Source organism: Oncorhynchus keta, chromosome 25, assembly GCF_023373465.1.
Source record: "Oncorhynchus keta strain PuntledgeMale-10-30-2019 chromosome 25, Oket_V2, whole genome shotgun sequence".
NCBI classification, from domain to species: domain Eukaryota; kingdom Metazoa; phylum Chordata; class Actinopteri; order Salmoniformes; family Salmonidae; genus Oncorhynchus; species Oncorhynchus keta.
The window spans coordinates 8,576,011-8,589,547 of record NC_068445.1 but is presented as its reverse complement, the minus strand read 5'-3'; the positions used below and the strand labels follow the sequence as shown (position 1 = coordinate 8,589,547).

General features: G+C 42.5%; 1 protein-coding gene across 6 annotated transcripts in view; it reads left to right on the top strand.

The window, feature by feature from the left end:
- Positions 1 to 11,490: 11,490 nt before the first annotated feature.
- LOC118358094 (proprotein convertase subtilisin/kexin type 5-like) overlaps positions 11,491 to 13,537 on the top strand; it is a 44,366-nt gene continuing 42,319 nt past the window's right edge. For 4 of the 6 annotated variants that reach the window (XR_008078815.1, XR_008078814.1, XR_008078813.1 and 1 more), the window contains exon 1: positions 11,496 to 12,143. Coding sequence is in view for 3 of the 6 variants with exons in the window: in XM_035735541.2 (XP_035591434.2) it covers positions 11,964 to 12,143 (180 nt within the window). In the remaining 3 variants the exon portion in view is untranslated. Of the gene's footprint in view, positions 12,144 to 13,537 lie in introns of all 6 variants that reach the window. The other 2 variants (XM_052478583.1, XM_052478584.1) reach the window with 2 other exon arrangements.

Sequence of the window (13,537 nt, the reverse complement as noted above, 5' to 3'; positions counted from 1 at the left end):
TATTATTTTCAAAATTCTTCAAGCTCTGTCAAATGAGATATTAGTCATTTACGAGACAACCATTTTCAGGTCTTGACATTAGATTAAGTAGATGCTCTATTCCATTTTCTTAACTCCCTAGTCCTTAGCGATAAGCATACCAATAACATACTGTCCACAATGTCTATACATCTCATATATATACATAACTCTCAGAATGCACTGTTTCAGACCACTTGACTTTTTCCACATTGTAAATTACAGCCTTCTAAAATTATTTGTAAAAAATGTCTTCATTAATCTACACACAATACTCCACAATGACAAATAATAATTTTAAGTTATGTTTGCAAATGTCAAAAAGAAAAATTAGCCTTAAACATCACATTTACATAAGTGTTCAGAACCTGTACTCAGAATTTTGTTGAAGCACCTTTGGCAGCGATTACAGCCTAGTCTTCTTGGGTATGACGCTACATGCTTGGCACACCTGTATTCAGGGAGTTTCTCCCATTCTCTGCAGATCCTCTCAAGCTCAGTCAGGTTGGATGGGGATCGTCACTGCGCAGCTATTTTCAGGTCTCTCCGGTGATGCGTGTTCAGGTCAGGGCTCCGTCCTGTAGCCACTGCTGCATTGTCTTGGCTGTGTGCTTAGGGTCGTTCTCCTGTTGGAAGGTGAACCTTCACCCCAGCCTGAGGTCCTGAGCGCTCTGGAGCAGATTTTCATAATGGATCTCTCTGTGCTTTGCTCTGTTCATCTTTCCCTTGATCGAAACTAGTCTCGCAGTCCCTGCCGCTGAAAAACATACCCACAGCCTCATGATGCTGCCACCACCATGTTTCACCGTAGGGAGGGTGCCAGGTTTACTCTGGACGTGATGCTTCGCATTCAGGCCAAAGAGTTCAATCTTGGGTTCATCAGGCCAGAGAATCTTGTTTGTCATGGTCTGAGAGGACTTTAGGTACATTTGACAAGCTCCAAGTCGTGCTTTTTACTGAGGAGTGGCTTCAGTCTGGCCACTATATACCATAAAGGCCTGATTGGTGGAGTGCTGCAGAGATGGTTGTCCTTCTGAAAGATTGCCCAATCTCCACAGAAGAACTCTGGAGCTCTGTCAGAGTGACCTTCGGGTTCTTGGTTACCTCCCTGACCAAGGCCCGTCTCCCCCGATTACTCAGTTTGGCCTGGCGACCAGCTCTGGGAAGAGTTTTGGTGGTTCCAAACTTATTCCATTTAAGAATGGAGGACACTGTTCTTGGGGAACTTCAATGCTGCAGAAATGTTTTGGTACCCTTCCCCAGATCTGTGCCTCGACACAATCCTGTCTCAGAGCTCTACGGACAATTCCTTCGACCTCATGGCTTGGTTTTTGCTCTGACATGCACTGTCAACTGTGGGACCTTATATATATATATATATATATATAGATAGGTGTTATTTTCTAAGTCATGTCAAATCAATTGAATTTACCACAGGTGGACTCCCAAGTTGTAGAAACATCTCAAGGATGATCAATGGAAACCAGAGCTCCTGAGCTCAATTTCGAGTCTGAATACTTATGTAAATAAGATTATTTCTGTTAAGAAACAGATTTAGCTTTGTCATTATGGGGTATGGTGTGTAGATTGACACAATAATTTTAGAATAAGGCTGTAACATAATGTGGAAAGTCAAGTGGAGTGAACACTTTCCAAATGCACTGTGTATACAGTTGAAGTCGGAAGTTTACATACACTTAGGTTGGAGACATTTAAAACTCATTTTTCAACCACTCCCCAAATTTCTTGTCAATTAACAAACTATAGTTTTGGCAAGTCTGTTAGGACATCTACTTTGTGCATGACACAAGTGATTGTTCCAACAATTGTTTATAGACAGATTATTTCACATATAATTCACTGTATCACAATTCCAGTGGGTCAGAAGTTTACATACACTGACTGTCTTTAAACAGCTTGGAAAATTCCAGAAAATTGTTATTACTTTAGAAGTTTCTGATAGGCTAATTGACATAATTTGAGTCAATTGGAGGTGTACCTGTGGATGTATTTCAAGGCCTACCTTCAAACTCAGTGCCTCACGGGAAAATGAAAAGAAATCAGCCAAGACCTCAGACATGTTCTTTTAGAACATGGTACCTTCAGGCGTTTGGCTTTTTTTTTATTTTTATGGCGGTTTTTGAGCAGCGGCTTCTTCCCTGCTGAGCGGCCATCCATGGATATGGATACTTTTTACCTGTTTCCTCCAGCATCTTCACAAGGTCCTTTGCTGTTGTTCTGGGATTGATTTGCACTTTTCGCACCAAAGTACATTCATCTCTAGGAGACAGAACGCTTCTCCTCCCTGAGCTTTATGACGGCTGCGTCGTCCCATGGTGTTTATACTTGCGTACTATTGTTTGTACAGATGAACGTGGTACCTTCAGACATTTGGAAATTGCTCCCAAGGATGAACCAGAATTGTGGAGGCCTGCAATTGTTTTTTCTTTGGTCTTTGCTGATTTCTTTGGATTTTCCCATGATGTCAAGTGAAGAGGCACTGAGTTTGAAGGTAGGCCTTGAAATACTTCCACAGGTACACCTCCAATTGACTATAATGATGTCAATTAGCCTATCAGAAGCTTCTAAAGCCATAACATTTTCTGGAATTTTCCAAACTGCTTAAAGGCACAGTCAATTTAGTGTATGTAAACTTCTGACCCACTGAAATTGTGATACAGTGAAATAATCTGTCTGTAAGCAATTGTTGGGAAAAATCACTTGTGTCATGCACAAAGTAGATGTCCTAACCGACTTGCCAAAACTAGTTTGTTAACAAGAAATGTGTGGAGTTGTTGAAACACTTAGGTTGAAGTCATTAACTTGTTTATGTAAACTTCCAACCTCAACAGTATGTACTCCGGACTCTGACATTGCTTGTCCTAATATTTCTATTTTTCTTAATTTTAATTATTTTACATTTAGATTTGTATGTATTATTAGATATTACTGCACTGTTGGAGCGACAGCATTTTGCCACACCAGCAATAACATCTGCTAAATATGTGTATGCGACCAATAAAATTTGATTTGATGCAGCCACCACTATGCTTGAAAATATGGAGAGTGGTACTCTGTGATGTATTTGATTTGCCCCAAACATAACACTTTATTCAGAACAGAAAGTGAATGGCTTTGGCACTTTTTTTGCAGTGTATGTATATATGTGTGTGTGTGTGTGTGTGTGTGTGTGTGTACACACACTTTAGTGCCTTTTTGTGCAGGCTTCCTTTTTTTTATATGTTGTTGATCCATCCTCAGTTTTCTCATATCACAGCCGTTGAACTCTGTAACTGTTTTAAAGTCACCATTGGCCTCGTGGTGAAATCCCTGAGCGGTTTCCTTCCTCTCCGGCAGCTGAGTTAGGAAGGATGCCTGTATCTTTGTGTGACTGGGTGTATTGATACCCCATCCAAAGTGTAAGAACTGCCCTTTTTGAGGCATTGGAAAACCTCCCTGGTCTTTGTGGTTGAATCTGTGTTTGAAATTCACTACTTGGCTGAGGAACCTTACAGAGAATTGTATATGTAGGTTACAGAGATGAGGTAGTCATTCAGAAATCATGTTCAACACTTATTGCACACGGTGAGTCCATGCAACTTGTTCTACATCCTTACTTGTTAAGCAAATGTTTACTTCTGAATTTATTCAGGCTTGCCATAACAAAGGGGTTGAATATGTATAGACTCAAGTCATTTCAGCTTTTCATTTAATTAATTTATTATTTTTTAACATAATTCCACATTATGGGGTATTGTGTGTGTGTGGACCAGTGACAATTTCAAAATTCCATTTTAAATTCAGGCTGGAGCAAAATGTGGGAAAAGTCAAGGGTGTAAATATTTCTGAATTCAGGCTTACTGTAGTTTCCAGCTAGTGGTTTGTGTGAGTGAGTGAGTGACGCGCACAGGTCTATGGAGCATCACTCATGATGGAGAATACACAGGTGGTACACTTCATGGGCTTTAAACAGCAGAATCCTACCCCAGACTACCAAAAATACCTTCTCTGTAATGTGGTTGTTCTCCACTGGAGGGCGCAAAGTGGTCTTGGAATTAGGACTTCTATTAGGTGCCTGTTTTAAGCCAGATCCTGATTCTTATAATAAAATGTGCACTTGAACCCTTCTAGTCATAAAGCATTAGAATGGTGTAATTATTGGTATGACTACAGGGATTTTCCACCTGATATTCACCATAGTCTACTTAAAGTTGCTCAACAAAATTGGAACATTAAACATGCTGATTCTAATGCTACTGCTAATCTGTTGTACTCATTATAAAGCTGAGCTTCTATAAGTATCATTACCTTTGAGGTAACATCTATTATAACCACGTAACATTTCCTGCTGTTGGATATACCCATTGAATATAACTCAATGTCTTATGGAATGTATATGGGTCATTCCACCAATCCGGTGCCTTTTGAGATGTGGAACAGAACATAATTTCACCCAATTTTAACATTGTCATCAACTTAATAATCAAAAACATGTTTTCCCTTCTCAAGATGTTGAATTAATATGATATATGTTTGAAGTGCCAAATAAAGTTACAGGCACTCTAACAGGGTGGGTGGTTGATGCTATCTGGGATCTCTGGGACGCCGCCACCCTAACCCCTAATCATAACCCTTACCTAACACTAACCCTTACCTTAACCATTTTACATTTCAACTTCAGTGGGGTAGGGACGTCCCAAAGATTACGGATGACAAGGACAGTGACAGGATTGATGATTTCATCTTAAATCAGCTATAAATCCCTTTGTTTCAAAGGAAATGGATACTTACAGTGCATTTGGAAAGTATTCAGACCCCTGGACTTTTCCCACATTTTGTTAAGTTTCAGCCTTATTCTAAAATGGATACACTTTGATGAAGAAAAAAAAAATCTACACACTACCCCATAATGACAAAGTGAAAACAGGGTTTTAGAAATGTTTTGCTACTTTATTAAAAAATATAAAACAGAAATGCCTTTATTTACATAAGTATTCAGACCCTTTACTCAGTACTTTGTTGAAGCACCTTTGACAGCAATTACAGCCTCGTCTTCTTGTGTATGATGCTAAGTGCTTGGCACACCTGTATTTGGAGAGTTTCTATCATTCTTCTCTGCAGATCCTCTCAAGCTCCGTCAGGTTGGACAGGGAGCGTCACTGCACAGCTGATTGGGTTCAAGTCCGGGCTCTGGCTGGGCCACTCAAAGACATTCAGAGAAAATGGATAAAAACAATTTAATCCATTTTAGAATAAGGCTGTAACGTAACAAACTGTGGAAAAAGTCAAGGGGTCTGAATACATTCCGAATGCACTGTATGTGTGCAACAGGGAGGGGGAACATTTCTAGCCTGTCTATCTATGGGTAACAGCGATGATGTGTTATGTTCGATCAGTTCTCCACCAGAAAATGGCCAGCAAGAGTATAACCAGCTCACCAGCTTTTACACCGATTGGACTATTAGATGTTCAATGTTTATTTTTGAATAAACATTGAATGTGATATACACTGCTCAAAAAAATAAAGGGAACACTAAAATAACACATCCTAGATATCAACCCATGGAGGTCTGGATTTGGAGTCACACTCAAAATGAAAAAGTGGAAAACCACACTACAGGCTGATCCAACTTTGATGTAATGTCCTTAAAACAAGTAGAAATGAGGCTCAGTAGTGTGTGTGTGGCCTCCACGTGCCTGTATGACCTCCCTACAATGCCTGGGCATGCTCCCGATGAGGTGGCGGATGGTCTCCTGAGGGATCTCCTCCCAGACCTGGACAGTCTGTGGTGCAACTTAACTAAACGGCTGAGCGTTTGACTGTGATATTAGATTGCTTCTTGTGTAAATATTTTCTGTCTGGATTTTAATGATTTGCTGTGGTGTTGGTGGATGGAGCGAGACTTGATGTCCCAGATGTGCTCAATTGGATTCAGGTCTGGGGAACGGGCGGGCCAGTCCATAGCATCAATGCCTTCCTCTTGCATGATCTGCTGACACACTCCAGCCACATGAGGTCTAGCATTGTCTTGCATTAGGAGAAACCCAGGGCCAACCGCACCAGCATATGGTCTCACAAGGGGTCTGAGGATCTCATCTTGGTACCTAATGGCAGTTAGGCTACCTCTGGCGAGCACATGGAGGACTGTGCGGCCCCCCAAAGAAATGCCACCCCACACCATGACTGACCCACCGCCAAACCGGTCATGCTGGAGGATGTTGCAGGCAGCAGAACATTCTCCACGGCGTCTCCAGACTCTGTCACGTCTGTCACATGTGCTCAGTGTGAACCTGCTTTCATCTGTGAAGAGCACAGGGCGCCAGTGGCGAATTTGCCAATCTTGGTGTTCTCTGGCAAATGCCAAACGTCCTGCACTGTGTTGGGCTTTAAGCACAACCCCCACCTGTGGACGTCGGGCCCTCATACCACCCTCATGGAGTCTGTTTCTGACCGTTTAAGCAGACACATGCACATTTGTGGCCTTCTGGAGGTCATTTTGCAGGGCTCTGGCAGTGCTCCTCCTGCTCCTCCTTGCACAAAGGCGGAGGTAGCTGTCCTGCTGCTGGGTTGTTGGCCTCCTCCACGTCTCCTGATGTACTGACCTGTCTCCTGGTAGCGCCTCCATGCTCTGGACCCTACGCTGACAGACACAGCAAACCTTCTTGCCACAGCTCGCATTGATGTTCCATCCTGGATGAGCTGCACTACCTGAGCCACTTGTGTGGGTTGTAGACTCCGTCTCATGCTACCACTAGAGTGAAAGCACCGCCAGCATTCAAAAGTGACCAAAACATCAGCCAGGAAGCATAGGAACTGAGAAGTGGTCTGTGGTCACCACCTGCAGAACCACTCCTTTATTGGGGGTGTCTTGCTAATTGCCTATAATTTCCACCTGTTGTCTATTCCATTTGCACAACAGCATGTGAAATTTATTGTCAATCAGTGTTGCTTCTTAAGTGGACAGTTTGATTTCACAGAAGTGTGATTGACTTAGTTACATTGAAGTTTAAGTGTTCCCTTTAATTCTTTGAGCAGTGTATAAAATATATATTAAAAATATTACAACAAGAGTTCAGTTCACGTAACACTCAGATTTTGTCTTTAAATTAATCACTAATCACATGAAATAAATCATCTTCAGAACTGACTTTGTCAAAGCAACGAAATAACTAGGGCTTTAAACTGATTTATTGAATTCTCCATGTCTGTGTTTACACAGGCAGCCCAATTCAGTTGTTTTTACACTAATTGGGCTTTTGACTAATCAGATCTTTTCACATCAGATATTTTTCAGAGCTGATCTGATTGGTCAAAAGACCAATTAGTGAAAAAAATATCAGAATTAGGCTGCCTGTGTAAACACAGCCCATGTGGTCTATAATAAGGGCACCTCATTGAATATAACACTCTTAAAATTCTATATTGGTGCACAATTTCTACTTAGTATTAAATGGACGCAAAATACACTCATTTCGTGGAATGACCCATACTATTGTCTTACCATATACAAGTACACTAATTATGTGTAGGTGCAGACACTTCTCTAAACTACATGATAGAAAGTAGTAGTACAGTATGTATCCATATATACAGTGGGGCAAAAAAGTATTTAGTCAGCCACCAATTGTGCAAGTTCTCCCACTTAAAAAGATGAGAGAGCCCTGTAATTTTCATAGGTACACTTCAACTATGACAGACAAAATGAGAAAAGAAATCCAGAAAAAAATCACATTGTGGGATTTTTAATGAATTTCTTTGCAAATTATGGTGGAAAATAAGTATTTGGTCAATAACAAAAGTTTATCTCAATACTTTGTTACATACCCTTTGTTGGCAATGACAGAGGTCAAATGTTTTATGTAAGTCTTCACACGGTTTTCACACACTGTTGCTGGTATTTTGGCCCATTCCTCCATGCAGATCCCCTCTAGAGCAGTGATGTTTTGGGGCTGTTGCTGGGCAACATGACTTTCAACTCCCTCCAAAGATTGTATATGGGGTTGAGATCTGGAGACTGGCTAGGCCACTCTAGGACCTTGAAATGCTTCTTACGAAGCCACTCCTTCGTTGCCCGGGCGGTGTGTTTGGGATCATTTTCATGCTGAAAGACCCAGCCATGTTTCATCTTCAATGCACTTGCTGATGGGAAGGACGTTTTCACTCAATCTCACGATTCATTCATTCTTTCCTTTACACGGATCAGTCGTCCTGGTCCCTTTGCAGAAAAACAGCCCCAAAGCATGTTTCCACCCCCATGCTTCACAGTAGGTATGGTGTTCTTTGGATGCAACTCAGCATTATTTTTCCTCCAAACACGACGAGTTGATTTTTTACCAAAATGTTATATTTTGGTTTCATCTGACCATATGATATTCTCCCAATCATCTTCTGGATCATACAAATGCTCTCTAGCAAACTTCAGACGGGCCTGGACATGTACTGGCTTAAGCAGGGGGACACGTCTGGCACTGCAGGATTTGAGTCCCTGGCGGCGTAGTGTGTTACTGATGGTAGGCTTTGTTACTTTGGTCCCAGCTCTCTGCAGGTCATTCACTAGGTCCCCCCGTGTGGTTCTGGGATTTTTGCTCACCATTCTTGTGATCATTTTGACCCCAAGGGGTGAGATCTTGCGTGGAGCCCCAGATCGAGGGAGATTATCAGTGGTCTTGTATGTCTAACATTTCCTAATGATTGCTCCCACAGTTGATTTATTCAAACCAAGCTGCTTACCTATTGCAGATTCAGTCTTCCCAGCCTGGTGCAGGTCTACAATTTTCTTTCTGGTGTCCTTTGACAGCTCTTTGGTCTTGGCCATAGTGGAGTTTGGAGTGTGACTGTTTGAGGTTGTGGACAGGTGTATTTTATACTGATAACAAGTTCAAACAGGTGCCATTAATACAGGTAACGAGTGGAGGACAGAGGAGCCTCTTAAAGAAGAAGTTACAGGTCTGTGAGAGCCAGAAATATTGCTTGTTTGTAGGTGACCTTGTTATTTTCCACCATAATTTGCAAAGAAATTCATTACAAATTCTACAATGTGATTTTCTGAATTTTTTTCTTCTAATTTTGTCTGTCATAGTTGAAGTGTACCTATGATGAAAATTACAGGCCTCTCTCAGCTTTTTAAGTGGGAGAACTTGCACAATTGGTGGCTGACTAAATACTTTTTTGCCCCACTGTATATATTATATTTCAACAAAACAAAGAAGAATCTTGTGGCCCACAATGTAGAGCTCCGTATTCTGAGACAGGGCGAGGGAGGGTGAGTGGCTGGTGCCATTGTGCTCAACTACAGAAGTCTACACAGCTCTTGGGTCAGAGGTCAAAGTCAAATCTCGCTTTCTGGAAGACAACCCAGAGAGAGAGTGGGGAAGGAGAGTGCAAGCGAGAGGAAAGAAGAAAGAAAGGTCCGGATAGAGAGAGAGAGGTAGCGTGAGACGGACCGTTTTAATAGTCCTTTCTATTAAAACGCTATCTCCATCCCTGATTTGTCTTGGTCATTATGAATGTGTATAATCTTGGCCACTTGGTAATTAACTCATGCTTCTGGTTTCCAGCAGGACTCTGCTTCTCTCGTCTGATCCACTACCAGCCTCACTGCTGCACTCTCGTTTCACGTCACCAATCAATCACTGAATCTGTGTAGCGAAACAGAACGTATGCTTGCAAGGTCGTCATGGTAGTCCGAGGCTACTGCCTCTCAGGAATGACTCACTCTGGCCCTGTATGCTGCTGTAGTAGGATGACCAATGTTTGATCTGTTGTGCAATACGATTGGCCCTCACCCGCCTTTGTATTTTTGAGTTGGCACTTTAACGAAAAATCTTCAAAATTGTACAGGTGGATAAAACTGAGGAGGCCTATTCCCGACAGTGAAAGCCCAATAATGGGCCCCAACTAAAGACCCCCAAGCCTCCCTTATGTGAAGATAATATATTTAGGTTATATAGGCTGTTATAACTCTCTTGCCTCATACTTCATGTTTCTATCCAGCTCAACTCGTACCGTGTCACACGATGGTTCCAAATAGGCTAATAGTGGCGTCTCAATGGTAGACGTAGGCTCGACCTCGAACATTTCAATGAACTCAAGCAGGAATGTACGCAGGAATGCCGATGTTTGTTGTCACTCGCTACTACTCTCTCAGATGCTGTCGACAAAGATGTTTTGTGGGGTTCACACGGTTCATTCCCAAATAGGGGGCTGGATTTGGCCCCACAGCAGTGAGGCCGCACAGAGAATGGGGGGTCGTGAGCTGGGTAGTTGATTTCGTTCTCAAATCATTGCTTGTTTTTTCTCCTTTCAATGCTTTAGATAACAAGTCCGTCTCTGCACTGAATGCTCGCGGTCATGGGGTGTTTTTGGTTCCTTTCATCTCCTTTTGGAGGACCGTGAGATATTCTTGTCCCCCGCTTGTTGTTAGATTTGACAGCGGGGTCCATTCACCAAGAAATTGGCCGCAATTAGAGCAATTATGCTGATTTGCTACTTGTGTTTGAGGCGGAACACAGATTTTCTGTGTGCACTGTCCCTGGCTTGCTGCGGAGTTACTCCAAGCCACTGCTACGAAAACAAAAAACCTAGCAATCAGTAGGCCTCAAATTGGCCGACAAATAACGACAACCTCAATATGACACCATTAGCCTACTACCGTGACAAATGTTGGTGGATTGTAGTCTACTGTGCAACATCTTTAACGAAGCGGAACACTGATGAGAGAGGTGGCAGCAATAATTAGTTATTACTTGCTTGGGATATTCACGATAACAATCTACACTGGGGATTTTCACAATTTCCATCTTGTCTTTTAAGCTATAGGCCTAATAATCCCAGCCCAGTGCGTAAAAATGTTGTTTTCCCTATTTTGTGTGCAGAAATAATTTGTAACAATTTAAATAGTTAGGCCTACAAAGTAACAAAGTCTGTCACATTGTTCCAAATCACACTAACCCCACCTGCAATATTCTGACATATCAAGCATTTAGCAAATAACAATAGCCTTTAGAAGGCCTATTCAAACGGGCAAATACTGTCTCTCAGTCATAGGTACAGTATCTGATAGACCATCTTGAAATCTAATTGGGTGTGCCTTTAAGACCCAGCAGAGCTCTGGCAGCACCAAGGGTTATGCTGCATTTGTAACCAAGTGGAAAGTGGGATTTACAACATATGACTCGAATACGTTCATTTGAACGGCCCTCCAATTGGTAATTACTAGTGGGGAAACTCGTCTATCATCCCTGAGCTCAGACTTCTCCCACTAAGGAAATGACCTCGATAACAGCATTTTCGGCAGTTAAACGTAACAAAACATTATTTATACAAAGCAATATATGAATATGTTTTTTTAAACTATATAATGTGTTACAATCCAGAGCACTGTATATAAGCATGATAGTTGTACTTTTAGTTCAAAGTTGACGCAGTTTGTTGGCCATAGCCCATCGGCGTTTCTCAACTAGTTCAAAACACATGAAAGTATCCAACTGTTTTTTTTAACGAATTCAATTAGTACATTTCCATCTCCCACTTGGTTACGAACGCAGCATTAGCCGTTCTTACTCTTTCGGAGTGTCGCTCGTTTTTTTTCGCCACTGTAAAGGGAGAATGAGAACCAACATCCGAGTTCTGGGTGAAAGGAATTAACCCAGAGCACTGTATTCAGACCATAGATTCAGTCATATTATCCTCACTGCTGCTACGGAGAAATACGCAAACTTCGAACTCTCCATGCACGCGGAGAACACAGAACAGGACCGTCTAACGGGCTTTTGAGGCATTTTCGGTTTCCGTTTTTTTCTTTCCTTGCGTGTAGTCTATGTGGAGCGAACAGTTATACGATAATCTTGCTTGCACTGCCTGCGGCGAGAAGAGAAGTTTGGTTGTTTGCCTAGTCGGAAGGAGGACACACGGGAGGCTCTGGGGGGGGGGAAAGTAGTGGAAGATGGTTTGGAACGCCGCTTTGAGAATAGTATTGATGTGCATCCTGGCGCTCTTGCTGGGTTTTACGTCTGTCCCGTGCAAAGCTCGGATTTACACCAACCATTGGGCTGTACGGATAAACGGGGGACACGACATCGCTGATCGGATAGCGGGCAAATATGGCTATAAGAATATGGGACAGGTATGTTTGTGGTTCTCAAAAAGTTGTATATATTTTGCAAATAACTTTGAAAATGACTTTCAAAATCAAATCCTGCACTAGTGTTTTTGTTTTGATAAATAAAACGTATTTTGATATTGATATTGAACCGTGGTGTGTCGTCACTCGGATTGAAGTTCAATTGTCAAGGTTAGCCACCGGGCCCGGGGACACAGTGGAGAGTTCTCCCACAGGGCCAGCCCGAACGCGCTACCTTCATTCTTATGTGCCTTGATTAAAACGTGAAACTTGAACCCCGGATAGTATCTGGTGTGTGTTTGTGGTTGTGTGTGGCGGGGATCAGCCAATCACAACCGGGACAGACAATGACTGAATGAAGGGGGAGTGTAGTCATTAGGCTCCACAGCGGTGGAATAACAGGTGCCCCCACACGCAACAGTTATTGCCGAGTATTTCATGGTTCAAAGTAATAAGGGTCTGCCTGATAAAATCACATTTCAAATCAAATGTTTGGAATTGTATTCGTCACATGCTTCGTAAACAACATGTGTGGACTAGCAGTGAAATGCTTATGGTCCTTCCCAACAATGCAGAGAGAAAGAAAATCGGGATAAACAAGAAAATGTTCAACGCTTCGTAATAGATATGCAATGAGTAACGATAACTTCGCTATACACTAGGTACCCGTAGTGAGTTGATGTGCAGGAATACGAGATAGGTAGATATACTACATGACCAAAAGTATGTGGACAGTCCTTCAAATGACAGTCCTTCCAGCCAAACCCGTTGCTGATAGGTGTATAAAATCTAGCACACAGCCATGCACACTCCATAGACAATCATTGGCAGTAGAATGTTCCGTACTGAAGAGCTCAGTGCCTCCTGTCCAACCGTGTGTCTGTCCTCAGTTGCAACACTATGGAAGCAACGTCAGAGCAATAACTGTTTGTCGGGAGCTTCATGAAATGGGTTTCCATGGCCAAGCAGCTGCACACAAGCCTAACATCACCATGCACAATGCCAAGCATCAGCTGGAGTGGTGTTAAGCTCGCCGCCATTGGACTCTGGAGCGGTGGAAACGTGTTCTCTGGAGGGATGAATCAACACTTCCTCATCTGGCAGTCCGATGGACGAATCTGGGTTTGGCGGATGCCAGGAGAACTCTACCTGCCCCAATGCATAGGGGCAACTGTAAAGGTTGGTGGAGGAGGAATAATGCTCTGGGTCTGGTTCGGGCTAGGCCACTTAGTTCCAGTGAAGGGAAATATTAAGGCTTACAGCATACAATGACATTCTAGATTCTTCTGTGCTTCCAACTTTGTGGCAACAGTTTGGGGAAGGCTCTTTCCTGTTTCAGCATGACAATGCCCCATGCACAAAGAGAGGTCCATACTGAAATGGATGGTGAGATTGGT